This window comes from Canis aureus, chromosome 26 (genome assembly GCF_053574225.1).
Source record: "Canis aureus isolate CA01 chromosome 26, VMU_Caureus_v.1.0, whole genome shotgun sequence".
NCBI classification, from domain to species: Eukaryota; Metazoa; Chordata; class Mammalia; order Carnivora; family Canidae; genus Canis; species Canis aureus.
This window is the reverse complement of record NC_135636.1, coordinates 41,793,070-41,806,705: the sequence shown is the minus strand read 5'-3', so window position 1 is coordinate 41,806,705 and position 13,636 is coordinate 41,793,070. Positions and strand designations below refer to the sequence as shown.

Genomic DNA, 13,636 nt, shown 5'->3' with positions numbered 1-13,636 from the left:
GCTGTGGGGCCCTTTCTTGGGCAAGCCTGTTAATTGGGTGCTGACAAGCACACAGGAGGCCCAACTTGTGCTCTCTGGGATTTCTCCAGGGACCTCCCTTTCTTTAGGATACTCTCATCCTCTAAAACCTTCAATGGTTCCCTATGGCCTGCAGGAAAAAGTGTGAGAACAGCAACAGTGATTGAATACCTGCTGTGTGCCAGATACTCTATTCATACTATCTCAAGTCTTCATAGAAACCCCTGGAAGAAGGAACCAAATGTGGAAATGGAAGCTCACAAAGGTGAAATGCCTTGCCCAGATCACAGGGTAAGAACAAGGAAGAGGCAGGACTGGCTGGCTGGTCTCCATATCTTTTTGACTCAGGGAGGGGCCCCCACTGAGCCACAGGGTCAAGCCACCTCTAGCCTTGCCCTCTGTCATTTCCTTGTCCTTGGACTGACCGGCTGCTCCAGCCAAGCAGGCCTCCTCTCACTGCCGCTTGAGCAAGCCTATCTCAGCTCCCTTTCAAAGACCATCTCATAGGACGCCCCCCGCCCCCCTCCCCGACTGCTGGCACGGGAGTCCAGTCATTATTACCTTGTACCACAGTTACCCACTCTCCTGTCTGCTGTCTCCTGTGCTGCTGCTGCATTCCAAGAACCTCATCTTAAGCACCTGTGTATCTGCCATGCCCAGCACGCTCAGTGTGGACCTGCTATTTCTTCAGCATCCCTCCAACAATTATTGAGCACCTGTTGGGTCCTGGGCACTGTGCGAGAGGCAAGGATGCAGCAGAAAAGAAAACAAAATCCCTGACATCATAGAGCATATGTTCTGGTATGGGAGATGGAAAATGAACAAATAAACACATACATCTATAATATAATGTTGGGGATGAAAAGTACAATGAAGATAAGAAAAGCCAGGTAAGGAAAGAAAGAATTCTGGGGTGGGGAGAATTTTATTTTTATTTTGTTTTTCAACATCAAATTACCTTTACTCAGAAGAATGTATAAATAATACTTAAATTCTAGTTACTTTTTTTATAAATTTATTTTTTATTGGTGTTCAATTTGCTAACATATAGAATAACACCCAGTGCTCATCCCTTCAAGTGCCCCCCCTCAGTGCCTGTCACCTAGTCACCCCCACCCCCTGCCCACCTCCCCTTCCCCCACCCCTAGTTCATTTCGGTGGGGAGAATTTTAAAGGAAATTTCTTTCAGAGGAGGTTACCTTTCAGTAGAGATCAGAGTGCAGTGACCTTGTTTGACTGAGGGGCTAATAGTAAATGAAGGATGAATGAATGGGTGCATGTTTGAGTGAGCTAGAAACCTAACATGAGCTGAAAAGGTTGAAAAAAATTTCTTTCAATACATTGTTATTTCAGATGGGACAGGAGTAGAGTTTGGTCATCAGTACCTAGTCCAGATGTGGGAAGGCTTCTCTTTCTCTTTTCAGAAGGGAACAGCAGAATTCCTTGCCCACATAGGCTAGGGTGGAGGTGGATGGTGAGGGAATACAATTGTCAAGGACATTTGTTTTGAGTTGGTGAGATGGCCACCACCGCCTTCCTCCTTGGAGCCCATTTTCTGTCCTCCAGAGGGGCTAGACCCTCTTTTTCTTTGCCCCAGCATGTTCAGAAGAGCATAAATCCCTGAGGTATTTCCACACACCCTTGCCCCCCACACGCTGAGATAGTCGTCTCCTAGGAGTGCCATTTTACAGATGGGAAATGGTGGAGTGTGGATTCCAAAAGAGACATTCAAAACCGGATTGGCCTACTCACAAGGACAGAGGCACCTCTTCCCTTGCCTTCTAGAGTGCTCACTCCTGGCTTTGCCTCCTGCCTCTCTGTCTGCTTGGCCCAGAGTCATACTTTCATATTACTCTGCCGTTCAAAGTTTGACTTCCTCAAGCCTTGGCTGGAAGCTCTCCCTCTCTTCCTTGGAACCAACAGCCCACAGATGGTATAGAGGTGTGGTTTTCCTTTGCATTTTTCAGAAGACGTAATGCTTACGGGTGATTTAGGTACTTTCTTTTATGAAATGCTTGTTCAAGTCTTTTTTCCCCCTTATTTGATTGTTAATCTTTGTAAGTCCGTGGGTTTTTAAAAAATTCTGTATGAGTTCTTTATAAGCTATGTATTTCTATTTCTTCTTTTACTGTGCTGCCTGTGATTTTCCTTATTCGTGTCTTTTGATGAAGACAAATTCTTTTTTTTTTAAAGATTTTATTCATTTATTTGACAGAGAGCAAGAGAGCACAAGCAGGGGGAGCAGCAGAAGGAGAAGAAGCAGGCTCCCCGCTGAGCAGGGAACCCCATGACAGGAGGCTCAATCTGACGACTCCAGGATCGTGACCTGAGTGGAAGGTAGACACTTAACTGACTGAGCCACCCAGGGACCCCAGACATCCTTATTTTAATGCAGCCCGTTTTGTTAAAATTTCCCCTCTGCTTGGTGTTTGTGTCCTGACAAATCTCTGCCCACCCCAACATGAAGATACTCCTTTTAGTCTTCATCTAAAAGCTTTTTTGTGATCGTTCACACTTAGATTTACAATCCATCTTGAATTGATTTTGTGGATAGTGTGAGGTAGGAGTGAAGAGTCTTTTTTCTTTCCCCACGTAGAACTCCAATTGATCCAGCACTAGTTCAGTTAAACAAAACATTGTATGGTGGCACACAGGTTTTTTTTTTTTATTAAAAATGTTTTAAATAAAATGTTGAAAGAAATGATGAAAAGAAGGTACAGCTACTGTTGTAGGTAAATAAATACTATGGAAATAATTCTAAATGCAACGTATAAGCCTTGATTTTATACTGTTGAGAAAATGGCTATAAAAGATGTCCTTTAAGTAATTGAGGAGATTTGGGAATGCACTACCTATTATAACATTTTATAGTATAATTGTTCATTTTCTCAGGTGTGCTATTATTATTGTGGTTATATAGGAGAATGTAATTTTTCTTAGGATGTTTGCCAAAGGATTTCTGCATGAAGTACCACCAGTGAAGCAACAACTTACTTTTAAATAATTCGGAGCAAGAGGTAGGAAAGTGGACTTAGGAATATAGAAAGATAAATCTGGAAAAATGATAACAATAGTTGGATCCAGGTGGAGAGTGTACAGGTGTCCCTTCTATTATTCTTTCAACTTTTCTGTATGTTTGAAATGTTTATTAGAGACATGGTGGGGGAGGTACCGTGGTGTGGGCCAAACAAAAAGTAGTTACAGGTCAGATTATTCCAACTATTATTCCTAGTTTGAGATTTCTGGTCAGGGCCTTAGCTCAGCTGTCTCATTAACTCTGAATCATATCCCTGTGGAGGTGGGCATCACTGGGTCCATTTTACAGACAGTGAATAGAATCTGAGGGGTAAGTGACTTGCCTAACATCACACAGCCAGCTGACACTAAGAAAAGATTTGAACCAAATCTGAGTAAAAATTCTCTGCTTTTCTTTTTAGTTGTTTATGCTTTTTCTGCCCCATACCATTTCCAAGGGGATTGGTCAGGTGAGAGCTAACATGCATTTACCATGTGCCTGGTTTTGCATATATTACTCAAATCCTTACAACAACCCATGCAGTTGTTACTAATAATATCCCCCATTTTACTGAGAGGCATAGAGACGTTAAGCAACTTGCCTAAAGTCACTTAGCTAAGAACAGGAAGAGATAGGAGTCAGGGAACATAGTCTGGCTCTATGAGTGTCACTTGAAGGTTCTACACTGTAATAGAGTAGGAATGACTTTAGGAAGAGAAAGCAGGATTATTGTTGGTTCTCAAAGAATCCCTGCAAAGCCCTGTCTCTTCCTGACTGCTTCTGGTATTCCAAGACAGCCTCTCCAGGTTGAGATGTGTCCACACAGGGAACATTTTCCTCCCCAATTCAGCTGGTAACTTCTTGAAGCTGGGGCTGGTTCTTCTGGCCCTCACCGTGAGTCTACAGGGACTCTGGAGGTCTTCTGGCCTTGGGCTGATCTTAGAGTATGGTTTTGGTGGTGGTCGCACAGTATCCTATGAAGTAGGATACCAATTTGTCTACAGGAAGAGATTTAGGAGAGGGAGGGAATGCTGAGATAAGTTACCACCTAGTGGTCACAGATCTGCCTTGGGAGACAGGTCAGTTTTGATGTGAGCTTTTACCGTAAGGCTTGGGCAAACTGCTTCTCCATCGAGGAGCCTCAGTTTCCTCATTTGTACGACAGGAATAATAAGAGCACACATTTCAGGGCTGCTGGGGAAGTTTATTGAGATAAGTAAAGACCCGCATCTTTCAATGCACGTCTTCACATTGATAACCGTTATCACTACACTCCTTATGGTTCTGTGGGATGTGGACCCTGCCTAGAGATCTAACCTCATTCCTGCTGTGCTCCTTGCCTCACTAGACTTTATCCGTACTGGTCTTGGATGACCTGGGCACAGAGGAGGCTTTTCAACCTCAGGGCCTTTGTGCCTGCTGTTCACCCTTTTATGTCTCATCTCCTGTCACCTGCTCAGAGGCCTTCCTTCACCACACCGGCCTGCCTCCGGTACATTCTCCTGTTTCTGTGTTCATATCATTCATCAGTACCCGGTACCATAAAGTGATTTGTCTCCTTTTCTCCTTCTATTTGAGTGTACGTTCATGAGGACTGTTTTTCATTTTGTCTGTTTTGTCCTCCGTAGCATCCCCGGCACCAAAACCCAGTGTCTGGTCTAGGTCTGGTCTTTAATAAATGGTGAATCGAATGAATGAGTTAACGAACGAATGAATGAATGAAGGAGTGAAGGCGTACGCCGCGCCCCTCTGCCCACAGTCTCCACTGTCGCAGTGGGCGACCAACCGCGTCAGACATTGCAGACGGCCCCTTGGCTCGCGGGCTGGGGGCGCCCTTGCGCGGATCCGACCGGCACTTGAGCGACGCTCCCCGGGAGCCGGGGCGGTGGCTGCGCCAGAAGAGGGGCTGTCGCCATTTAGCGACGTTCCCTGCGGGCCGCCGCTCCGCCGCGGGAGCCGGACCGGGGGGTCCGGCGGCGAGCGCGCGCGCGCCGTTCTTTTGCGACGGTGCCCGGCTGCGCTGGCCCCGCCCCCGCGCCGCCCCGCCCCGCCCCGCCCCCGCGCCGCCCGCCCCGCCCCGCCCAGGCTCCGCCGCGGCGCTAGCTCCGGGCCGCTCAGGCCCCCGCCCGCTTCATGTGGCCCGGCCCGCGGCGGCCGGCGGCTGGGAGCGGCGAGGCGGCGGCTGGGAGCGGCGGCCCGCGAGGCCCGGGAGGTGGTGGTGGCCGAGGCCCAGGCGGCGGCGGCGGCCCAGGAGGCGGCGGACGGGGAGCGGCGGGAGCAGGCCCGGCCCGGCTCTCCCGCGGCCGCCCGGCTGCAGCATGCGCGTCCGCCGGGGGCTGCTGCGGCTGCCGCGCCGCTCGCTGCTCGCCGCGCTCTTCTTCTTCTCGCTCTCGTCCTCGCTGCTCTACTTCGTCTATGTGGCGCCCGGCATAGGTAGGAAGGGGCCCCGCGGTCCCGCACGCCCGGGCTCGGGGGACGCCGGCACCTTCCCGCCCTCTGCACCGCGCCGCCGCCCACGCACCCCCCGGCCCTCGGGACTCCATCCCCTCGGAGCCCGCCGTGCCCCCCCCCCCCCCGGCCAGCGCCAGCGCCAGCGCCGGGACGCCCCCTTTCCCGCCCTTGCGGCTCGGCTCGCGGCCGCCCGCTCCCCCTGCCCGGGTCTCCCGAGGCCCCGGTTCCCGGCATTCCGCGCACCCCGCGCCCCCCGGCCCGCCGCTCCCCCTCGCGGAGCCCCGGCGCGCGCGCCCCACCTCCCCGGTTCCCATCCATCCTTCCTTCTCCCCTCCCGGTCGAGGCCCCCGTTTCCTGCTCCCCCTCCCTGCCCTTTCTTCCCTCCACTTTCCCGTTCCATCCACCTCCAGGCCCTCCTCCGCAGCATACACCTTCACCCCCCCGTGGCCCCTTCCTCACCGAGCGGCACCCCCATCATCTCCGTCTCCCCACCTCCCCCAAGGGCACACCCTTGTTGCTATCTCCGCCCCTGTACCTCTTTTCCTTCCCCAAATTCTTTCCCCCACCCCCTCCGGCCCTCGACCACAGTTTCCTTCTGAATGAAGACTTGGGGAAGGGTGCTGTCTGGACCTTTCCACGCTGTCAGGGCTGCCCTCTCCTAGTCTTGGGGTGGAAGATGGCCCTTCAGTATCCTGTGCTCTGCTCGGGACTGAGAGGACATGTAAATTGGCCCTAGAGGAGGATTTGTGATAAGAGCCTCGGGGAGATGGTGCCAGGTGGGAAGGAGGAGCATGGAGAAAAATTGGAATGGGTACTCATTCTTCTCAAAGGCATGTCCTTTAAAGGCAAGACCGTCTGGGGAAAACTGAGCACTGCCCAAGCATAGACTTTGTTAAGACCACAGAGCAGACATTTAGGACATGAAGAAAGAGATTGGAAGGAAAGACAGCGTGAGAGTTAAGGTCAGAGGACACTGAGGTCAGACTTGGATTCAAATCCCTGCCCTTTATGACCTTGGGCAAGTTACTAAGCCTCAGCCTTTCTCCTCTGTAAAATGGGAGTATAAATCCACACCTCATAGTGTTTTAAGGAAGTAGGTAAATTCCCTTTTAAAGCACCTATGATGCATAGAGTTTTTTTTTTTTTTAAACAGTTATTATATGTAACTTTTGAGAAATAAAGGTTTAATGAATGTATTTGCCTGGCATAGCATCACCACGGGCTCTAGAGAAAACCTTGGTTCAGGGTGAAAAAAAGACCCGAAGCTGCCGTTGGGGCTGGGACAAGGAGAGTAAATTCTGCTGTAAAAAGTCTGGGTCATTTGGATGTTAGGAAAGGGTTGATGGTTTAACTATAGGGGAATGCCCTTTAGGATTGTAGTAATGACTAGTGCCATTCTCTGTTGACCTGTCAACACTGAACTAGCTGAATAGAGAAATTTCCAGATAGAGCAGGAGATTCTCTCCTGATTTTTTTTTTTTTGGAGCATATTTCACATATTTCACTTTTTTTGGAGCATATTTCACTTATAATATTGATGATTTGTACTATAAAGTAGATCTGGGAAGATAGAATAGACAACATCAGATTGCCCTAACAGTTTATGAAGTATCTGAGGAAAAAGGATCCCTCTGGTGGAGTATATAGCATGTGGCCTGATGGATCAGATGAGGAGATAGGAATTTTGGCAGAACAAGAACAGGTGTGTAATTAGTGAAACTAATTGAGAAAAGAGGTCATTAGTATATTGGATATTAGACGTAATAACAATGGGTGTGAAAAGATAGATTTGGACCTAGATGCTGTCTTGAAGCCATAACCACTTCCAAGTGACTGGTTAGTTCTGTTGTTTGTACATAAATCAGCCATATCCAAATGGCAGAATGATCCCACTGGGATGGTGATCACCCTTTAGATTAGAAAGGTTTCAAGCCAGATTCCCCAGCAGAAATGGAATTTAGTAACTTCGTTAAAATTCCTGAAGGATAGTTTTTTTTTTTTTTTTTTTTTTTTTTTTTTTTTTTTTTTTTAGGTCAGTGGAACCCCAGTGTAAAGTAATGGGCATCTACAGATTCTTGTATCACTGATGAGTGAAAAAGATGCAAAGCTCTCAAGTTTTCACAAACAGAAGTCCCCTAAAGGGCAGATCTACTTAGGATTCAGATTCTGTTAGTGGGAAAGGCAAGCCATAAAAAAGATGTGTAATGGCTTTAGGGTTCCTGCATTCAGCAGTTTGGTGGGTCTTTTTGTTGTTGCTGTTGTTTTTTTTCTCTTAGCTTCCTGCTAATAGACTTAAAATTTTCAAACGACCAGCCTTGGGCAGTGGGGTGGCAAATCTTTCCAAAGGTTAAGGCAATCTAGAGAAATAATAAGGGTTTATGTGCTTTGGGTTGCGAAGACCTTAATTTGAGACAATTATTAAAATGAGCTTAGAAAATAATACTAGGTTGAGCCATAGGAAATTTCTGTTTTTTTTTTTGCAGGTCGAAAACGGTTGTATAGAGGCAGCGTGATAATAGCTCAACCTAATTCATTTCAAATAATGACAACTCTGACTTCTGGCATATTGGAAAGTGTTAAACTTACATTTCCTTCTGGGTTTAATTTTTTCCAGTCCTGCTTTTGATTTGCTCTGTATACCCTGTGACCCTGTTTTGCTCAAGGGCCTAAAGAGAAATCAGTCCAAAGAGTATGTTATAGCTGTATTCAGAAATAGGTAGACTTGAATTTAAGAGAAAAATCATGTTTAGTTATAAATGTTATAAAGTTGTTCATATATGATATAATTCAGCCACAGTGTCAGCCTACCCATTCACTTAGTATTTTTCAGATCTGATGCCAGCTCTTAATATTGGTGATCTATAGTCTGAGAGCAAAGGGAAATTTTCCTGGACTTGAGGGTCATCTGAAATGGGGGTGATGGTGCCATTTGACTTAGAAAATTGGATGTGAGGAGTGTTACTAAATACAACTATAGTGTGTTTGTAACAAATACAGAGTGATCTCAGTATCCTTGTCCCAAACCAGTTAGTGATTTCAAAATATGGCTTCACTGAACATTACATTTTTGTTACTAATTAAAAAGTAGTGTTTTACATCAACAATTTGAAAGTGGAAATGAAAAGGATGGGTCAGAAGTGTGATGTGGATGGGTGTCTGGGTGGCTCAGTCAGTTAAACCTCTGACTCTTGATCTCTGTTCAGGGCTTGATCTCAGGGTGGGGAGTGCCTTGAACTCCCCACTCACTTAAAAAAAAGAAAAAGAAAGAGCAATGGAGATGGTAGATTTGAAATGGAGGAGGAAGCTGTATGGTGATGAAGATGCATCTGTGCCTCTTCTCTCTAGTTCTCTCTAGTTCTCTCCCAGCCACAGCCTGACCGATTCTCACTTAATCACTGTTTCACTTGTCCTGGTGAACTCTCCCTATTCCTTTTAGAGTTCTGAAGAAAACTTTGAACTTATTTATGATCCTTTAACTTAAAAAAAAAAAAAAAAAAAAGAAAGAAAGAAAGAAACCTAACAGCTCAGAGTATATCCATATTCCAGTCTGACCAGGTCTTTTAGAAGATAGAGAAGTGATATTATAGATATACGTATGAAGTTCTGATTGAAAAACATCTTAATAAATTTATGGTGCCATCAGATGGGCAGGTTATAGAGAAGTTACTGATTTTGAGAGAGGTAGGTGCCTATGCCTGGTTAGAGGTACTAGTCTGTGGATTGATGAAAATTTATTAATTGAAGTTCTGTCGTTTAAATTGATTTTTCTTTTGCTCTTTGATTATTGAGGAAAGGAAATGGGGAGTGATTTTTCCCTTTGGCCTGCTTAGTTTGATTTACAACTGGCTTTTGGGAGGCAGGAACTAGTAATTCTAATCTTACCTGATTTGACCAAATGACCTTGAACAAGTCACTTGATTCCCTGATCTTAAACTTGGCAAAAACTCAAAGCTGTTTGAAAAACTAGAACTGCAATAATTAGCATCTTAGCCAAACTTTTAATGAGAAGTTTTTACATATAGAAAGTTGATAATTCATTCACATTCTGTGCAGATATTGGACCTATGATTTCGGATAAGATACATGTTTTTTGTAATCAAATACAACTTTTTCTAACTACAGGAAAATTTCAGATTCCCCACCGTTTAGTATGAAAACAGCCTCTTTTTTTTTTTTTCTTCCTCACATGAAAATGCCCTTTAAGTGCCTCAGTGCCAAAGTTCTTGAGCTTTGGTGGAAGGATATACAAGTGGTAGAATGTATTGTAAAAAAGTAAAAAAAAAAAACAAAAAACCTCATCCTGTTAAAGATCTTCACCTCCCACACGCTCGTGAGCACACACACTTGCTCAAACATTTTCTGAGTCGTGTTAGTCTTCTTAGAAGAAAACCATATTTAGGGAGCAAGTTGAAGTTTTAAAACCAAACAGCACACTTTTGACCAAGACTTCAGTGATGTTTTATGTCTTTCCTGCAGAATTTTGTTATGTTGGAAACAAGGTCTGGGTTTGCAGTGGAGGCTTCTTTAATGGTGAAAATATGCTAATCTTGGACAATCTTTAGAAGCAGTTTTCAAACAGTATCAGTTACTATTCCAGGCCGTCAGTCGTGTAGCCAGTAGATGATTCTGCTCTAATCTCCTGACATTTTCCCCTCACCTCCGGAGCCCGAGCTCGACAGGCCAGTGGGAACAGCATATAATAAATTACCAGGAAAGAGGGTCTCTGTGTTGCGATGAGTCTTTAGAACTCTTCAGGAGAGTAGACATTCCAAAGCACTAGAAGCCAAATACTGACTTCCCTAATTTTGCAGCTTTTTTGATCTTGGAAAATTTGTTGGATACATCCAGCCATATAAAACAGAACTTGAGCAAGCAAGAAATAAGGAATATGGTGCTGCTGAGACCTGTCAAAGAAATACAGAAAACTGGAAGTTAACACTGGTTAAGATAAAGGATAATCAGAAGCAAACAGGTTGGGTGTGGCTTAAAAGAGGTTAATAGGGCGGTCCTGAGAGGAGGCAGGGCTGCATGGCCTACTAGCATAAGGGCCGTTATTTAGGTTTCTGATAATATTAGCTAAGTAAAAGTGTGCCTGCCTTTGTACAATAGGTGTATTTTTGTAGAAAGTTGTGAGAAAATGGATTTGAGATCTATGGGTCAATAATTAGCATTTGAGTGTCTGCCTATTATGTTACTAGCTATGGGAGATACTTGAATTCTAGACTTCTGACTGCTTCTTTCATTTTATAGATGATCATATAAGCCCATGTTGTCATTAACTTGCCCAAACTTGAGAACTATAAGATATCACTGAGGCATGCACAATATGGTTGAAAAGACAAGATTAATCACAAGAAACAACTAGGGGAAAATAGAAGATAGTTTGTAGTAAGTTGCTAAATTATGTGATACTTGTTCTTAATGAGATGGGAGTTCAGAGAGGTATTCATTCCTTTATTCAACCAGTACTTCTTTTGAGTGTCTCCTCTTGTCTGATAGTCTTGGGTATTTAGCAGTCTAGAAATGAATAAGGCAGACCATTTCTGCCATCATTGTGCTTTTGTTTCAGTGAGAGGTTTTTTGCCCTTATTGTGCCCCCATTATCTTAATGGGGGCACAGCCAATATGGAGGGCAATTTCAGATAGTGGTAGGAATGACTGAGTGTTTTAGATTGAGTGGTTAGGGAAAGACTTGTTGAAGAGATGATACTTGCCTTGAAGGTGTAGAATGAGTCACTCACAAGTTTGGGGGTGGTGGGCAGGGTAGGGATTGAGGGGGGCAGTGGTCATCCAGCACAGGTAAAAGTAGAGAGGCAAGGGTGATTTTGAGTGAAGGTTGACTGGATTTTTTAAGTGATGGAAGAGTGGGAGGAAATGGATTCCGAAAGGTGGGAGGGCTTAGGCTGTGTAGGACCCTGTAGCCATGGTAAGGACTGTGGAATAGGAGTGAACATTAGCATTGAAACCAGCCAGACCTAGGTTCGAATCAACCCACTCAATGGACAGATTTTTTTTTTTTTTTTTTTTTTTTTTATTCATTTGACAGAGCGAGTGCATGAGTGGGGAGAGTGGCAGACTGGGCAGATTTTTTTAAAAGTGTTTTTTTACTTTTAAGTAGGCTCTACATCCAATGTGGGGCTAGAACTCGGCCACCCTGAGATCAAGAGTCACTTGCTCTACTGACTGAGCCAGCCAGGTCCATCGGGCAAGTTATTTTCAATTTTCTCACCTACCAAGTGGAAGATTTTCTCTTCTACACAGTCTGATACTGTGTAAAAGGGCTTAGCACAGAGCTTGACATCAAGCTCTGTGTTGATAATGATTATTTGTAAATGGGAGACATCCTCTGTGTTCTCATGCTCCTGCTCCCCAGAGCTGGGGGGACCAGGCCTCTGGTCCGACTTTACCAGGAACTAGATATGAAGCATTACCTCAGCTTTGCTCTCTATAAACGGAGGACACGGATGATAGTAGAGATTCTCCAGTTCCTTTTGGATTTGAGGTTATAGGAGTCTAATAAGCAAGTGTAGCGTGAACCTGAAAGTGGAAGAACTAACAACTTGTGTCAAGTAATAGTTCCCCATCTTTTTAAAATTCACATTTCCACTCACATGGTTTCCCACCTTTGGTGATTTGCTGAGCCGTGGCTTCTGTGACACTGCTGAAGTGGTGAAGTGTTGCCATGAATTGCCACATGGCTGGGTTGCATTCTTTGGGGTGATGGAGAAGTTCACACTGTACAATCTGTTGTTTTAGGACACTTGCCCTAAAAAGAATTTTTGTGCTGTTCTATAGGTTTGAAATTACTCTGACAAAACAAACAAACAAACAAACAAACAAAAAACACAACAAAACTGCAACAAAACTTGTATTGTCTTGGTCAAGGGAAAAAACTAAAAAAGAATTTTATATGAATATCTTTGGGATGTTAAAGCCATTTTTTCCTTCTTTTTCCTTTTCTTCTTTCTTCTTTCTTTTCTTTTCTTTTCTTTCTTTCTTTCTTTCTTTCTTTCCTTGGGGAAATCCTTTTAAGTTTTAATCTGCTAAATCCATTCTTTCCCTAGTGAAACTTGGCTTTTAAGTGTGAGGGAGAGCCCTGGACTCATTAGCTCCTGCCCCATCCTCAGTCCTCTAGGTAATTGGATGTTAAGTGAAAATGAATATTACATTTTGACCCAGTAAGTTCTTTTTTTAAATTGTGGCTTTATCCTGAAGAACACTCAGGCCTCCTGCTGATCCCCTGAATGCAGTGTTTTCCCAGGCACGGGAGTCCCACTGATCATTTAAAGTACCATCTCTTCTCCCATGCCCCTGTCCCCACTCCTTTCATTAGTTTGAGTAAGCAGTTATTAGACTCTAGGTATTATTACTCCTCCTTCCCAGGTTACAGACACCCAGGTACTTTGCAACGACTAGAAGGGAACCTGGTCATTGTTTCTGAGTTGACTTAGTTACAGTCATCAATTATGAACAGTTCTCTGAGGCAATTCGTGGCCTAATTATGGTGATGAAAATGCTGTAGAGTGTCAGGCGCAGGCAGGCATGGATTGTAGGGAGGCTCAGTGTTGTGTTTTAAAACTTAAATTAATCTAGGCCATGCCAGTGAGCATGACTATTATTTTTTATTAAAGAGCTGTAAAACATGCAGGTATTGCAAGAAGGGAACTGTTTTCTTCACCTCCCAGGTGGTCCTAAAAGTATGATTAATAGATATTTAAACCTTTTGCTCAGGTCTCATTGTTGAAAAACCATTCGCTCAGAAAGATGGGAAAAGACTATTTTTTTTCCTCCTAAACCTGCTAATTATCCCATTTTGAAGAGTTCTGCTTTTAGGCACCAGGCCTAAATTATACTCAGGCTTGTAATGTATCTATTTTCTTTTAAAAAAAAAAATTATTTATTTATTTATTTATTTGAGAAAAAGAGCGCGCACATGGAAGGAGGGGCAGAGGGAGAGAGAGAATCCCAAGCCGACTCCCCACTGAGCATGGATCCCAAATGTGGGGGCTTGATTCCATGACCCCAAGATCATGACCTGAGCCGAAACCAAGAGTTGGACACCCAACTGGGTGAGCCACCCAGGCACCCCTATATTTTCTGATTGTTAGACCATTGTCTTGTGAAGGTCAGAAAATAGCATTTTCTGGGGCA

The 13,636-nt window shown here is 44.6% G+C and overlaps 1 protein-coding gene across 1 annotated transcript in view; it reads left to right on the top strand.

The window, feature by feature from the left end:
* The first annotated feature begins 5,307 nt into the window (after nucleotides 1–5,307).
* B4GALT5 (beta-1,4-galactosyltransferase 5) overlaps nucleotides 5,308–13,636 on the top strand; it is a 74,920-nt gene continuing 66,591 nt past the window's right edge. The window contains exon 1 of the mRNA XM_077873529.1: nucleotides 5,308–5,467. Within this exon, the coding sequence (XP_077729655.1) occupies nucleotides 5,353–5,467 (115 nt within the window). The 5' untranslated portion in view covers nucleotides 5,308–5,352. The remainder of the gene's footprint in view (nucleotides 5,468–13,636) is intronic.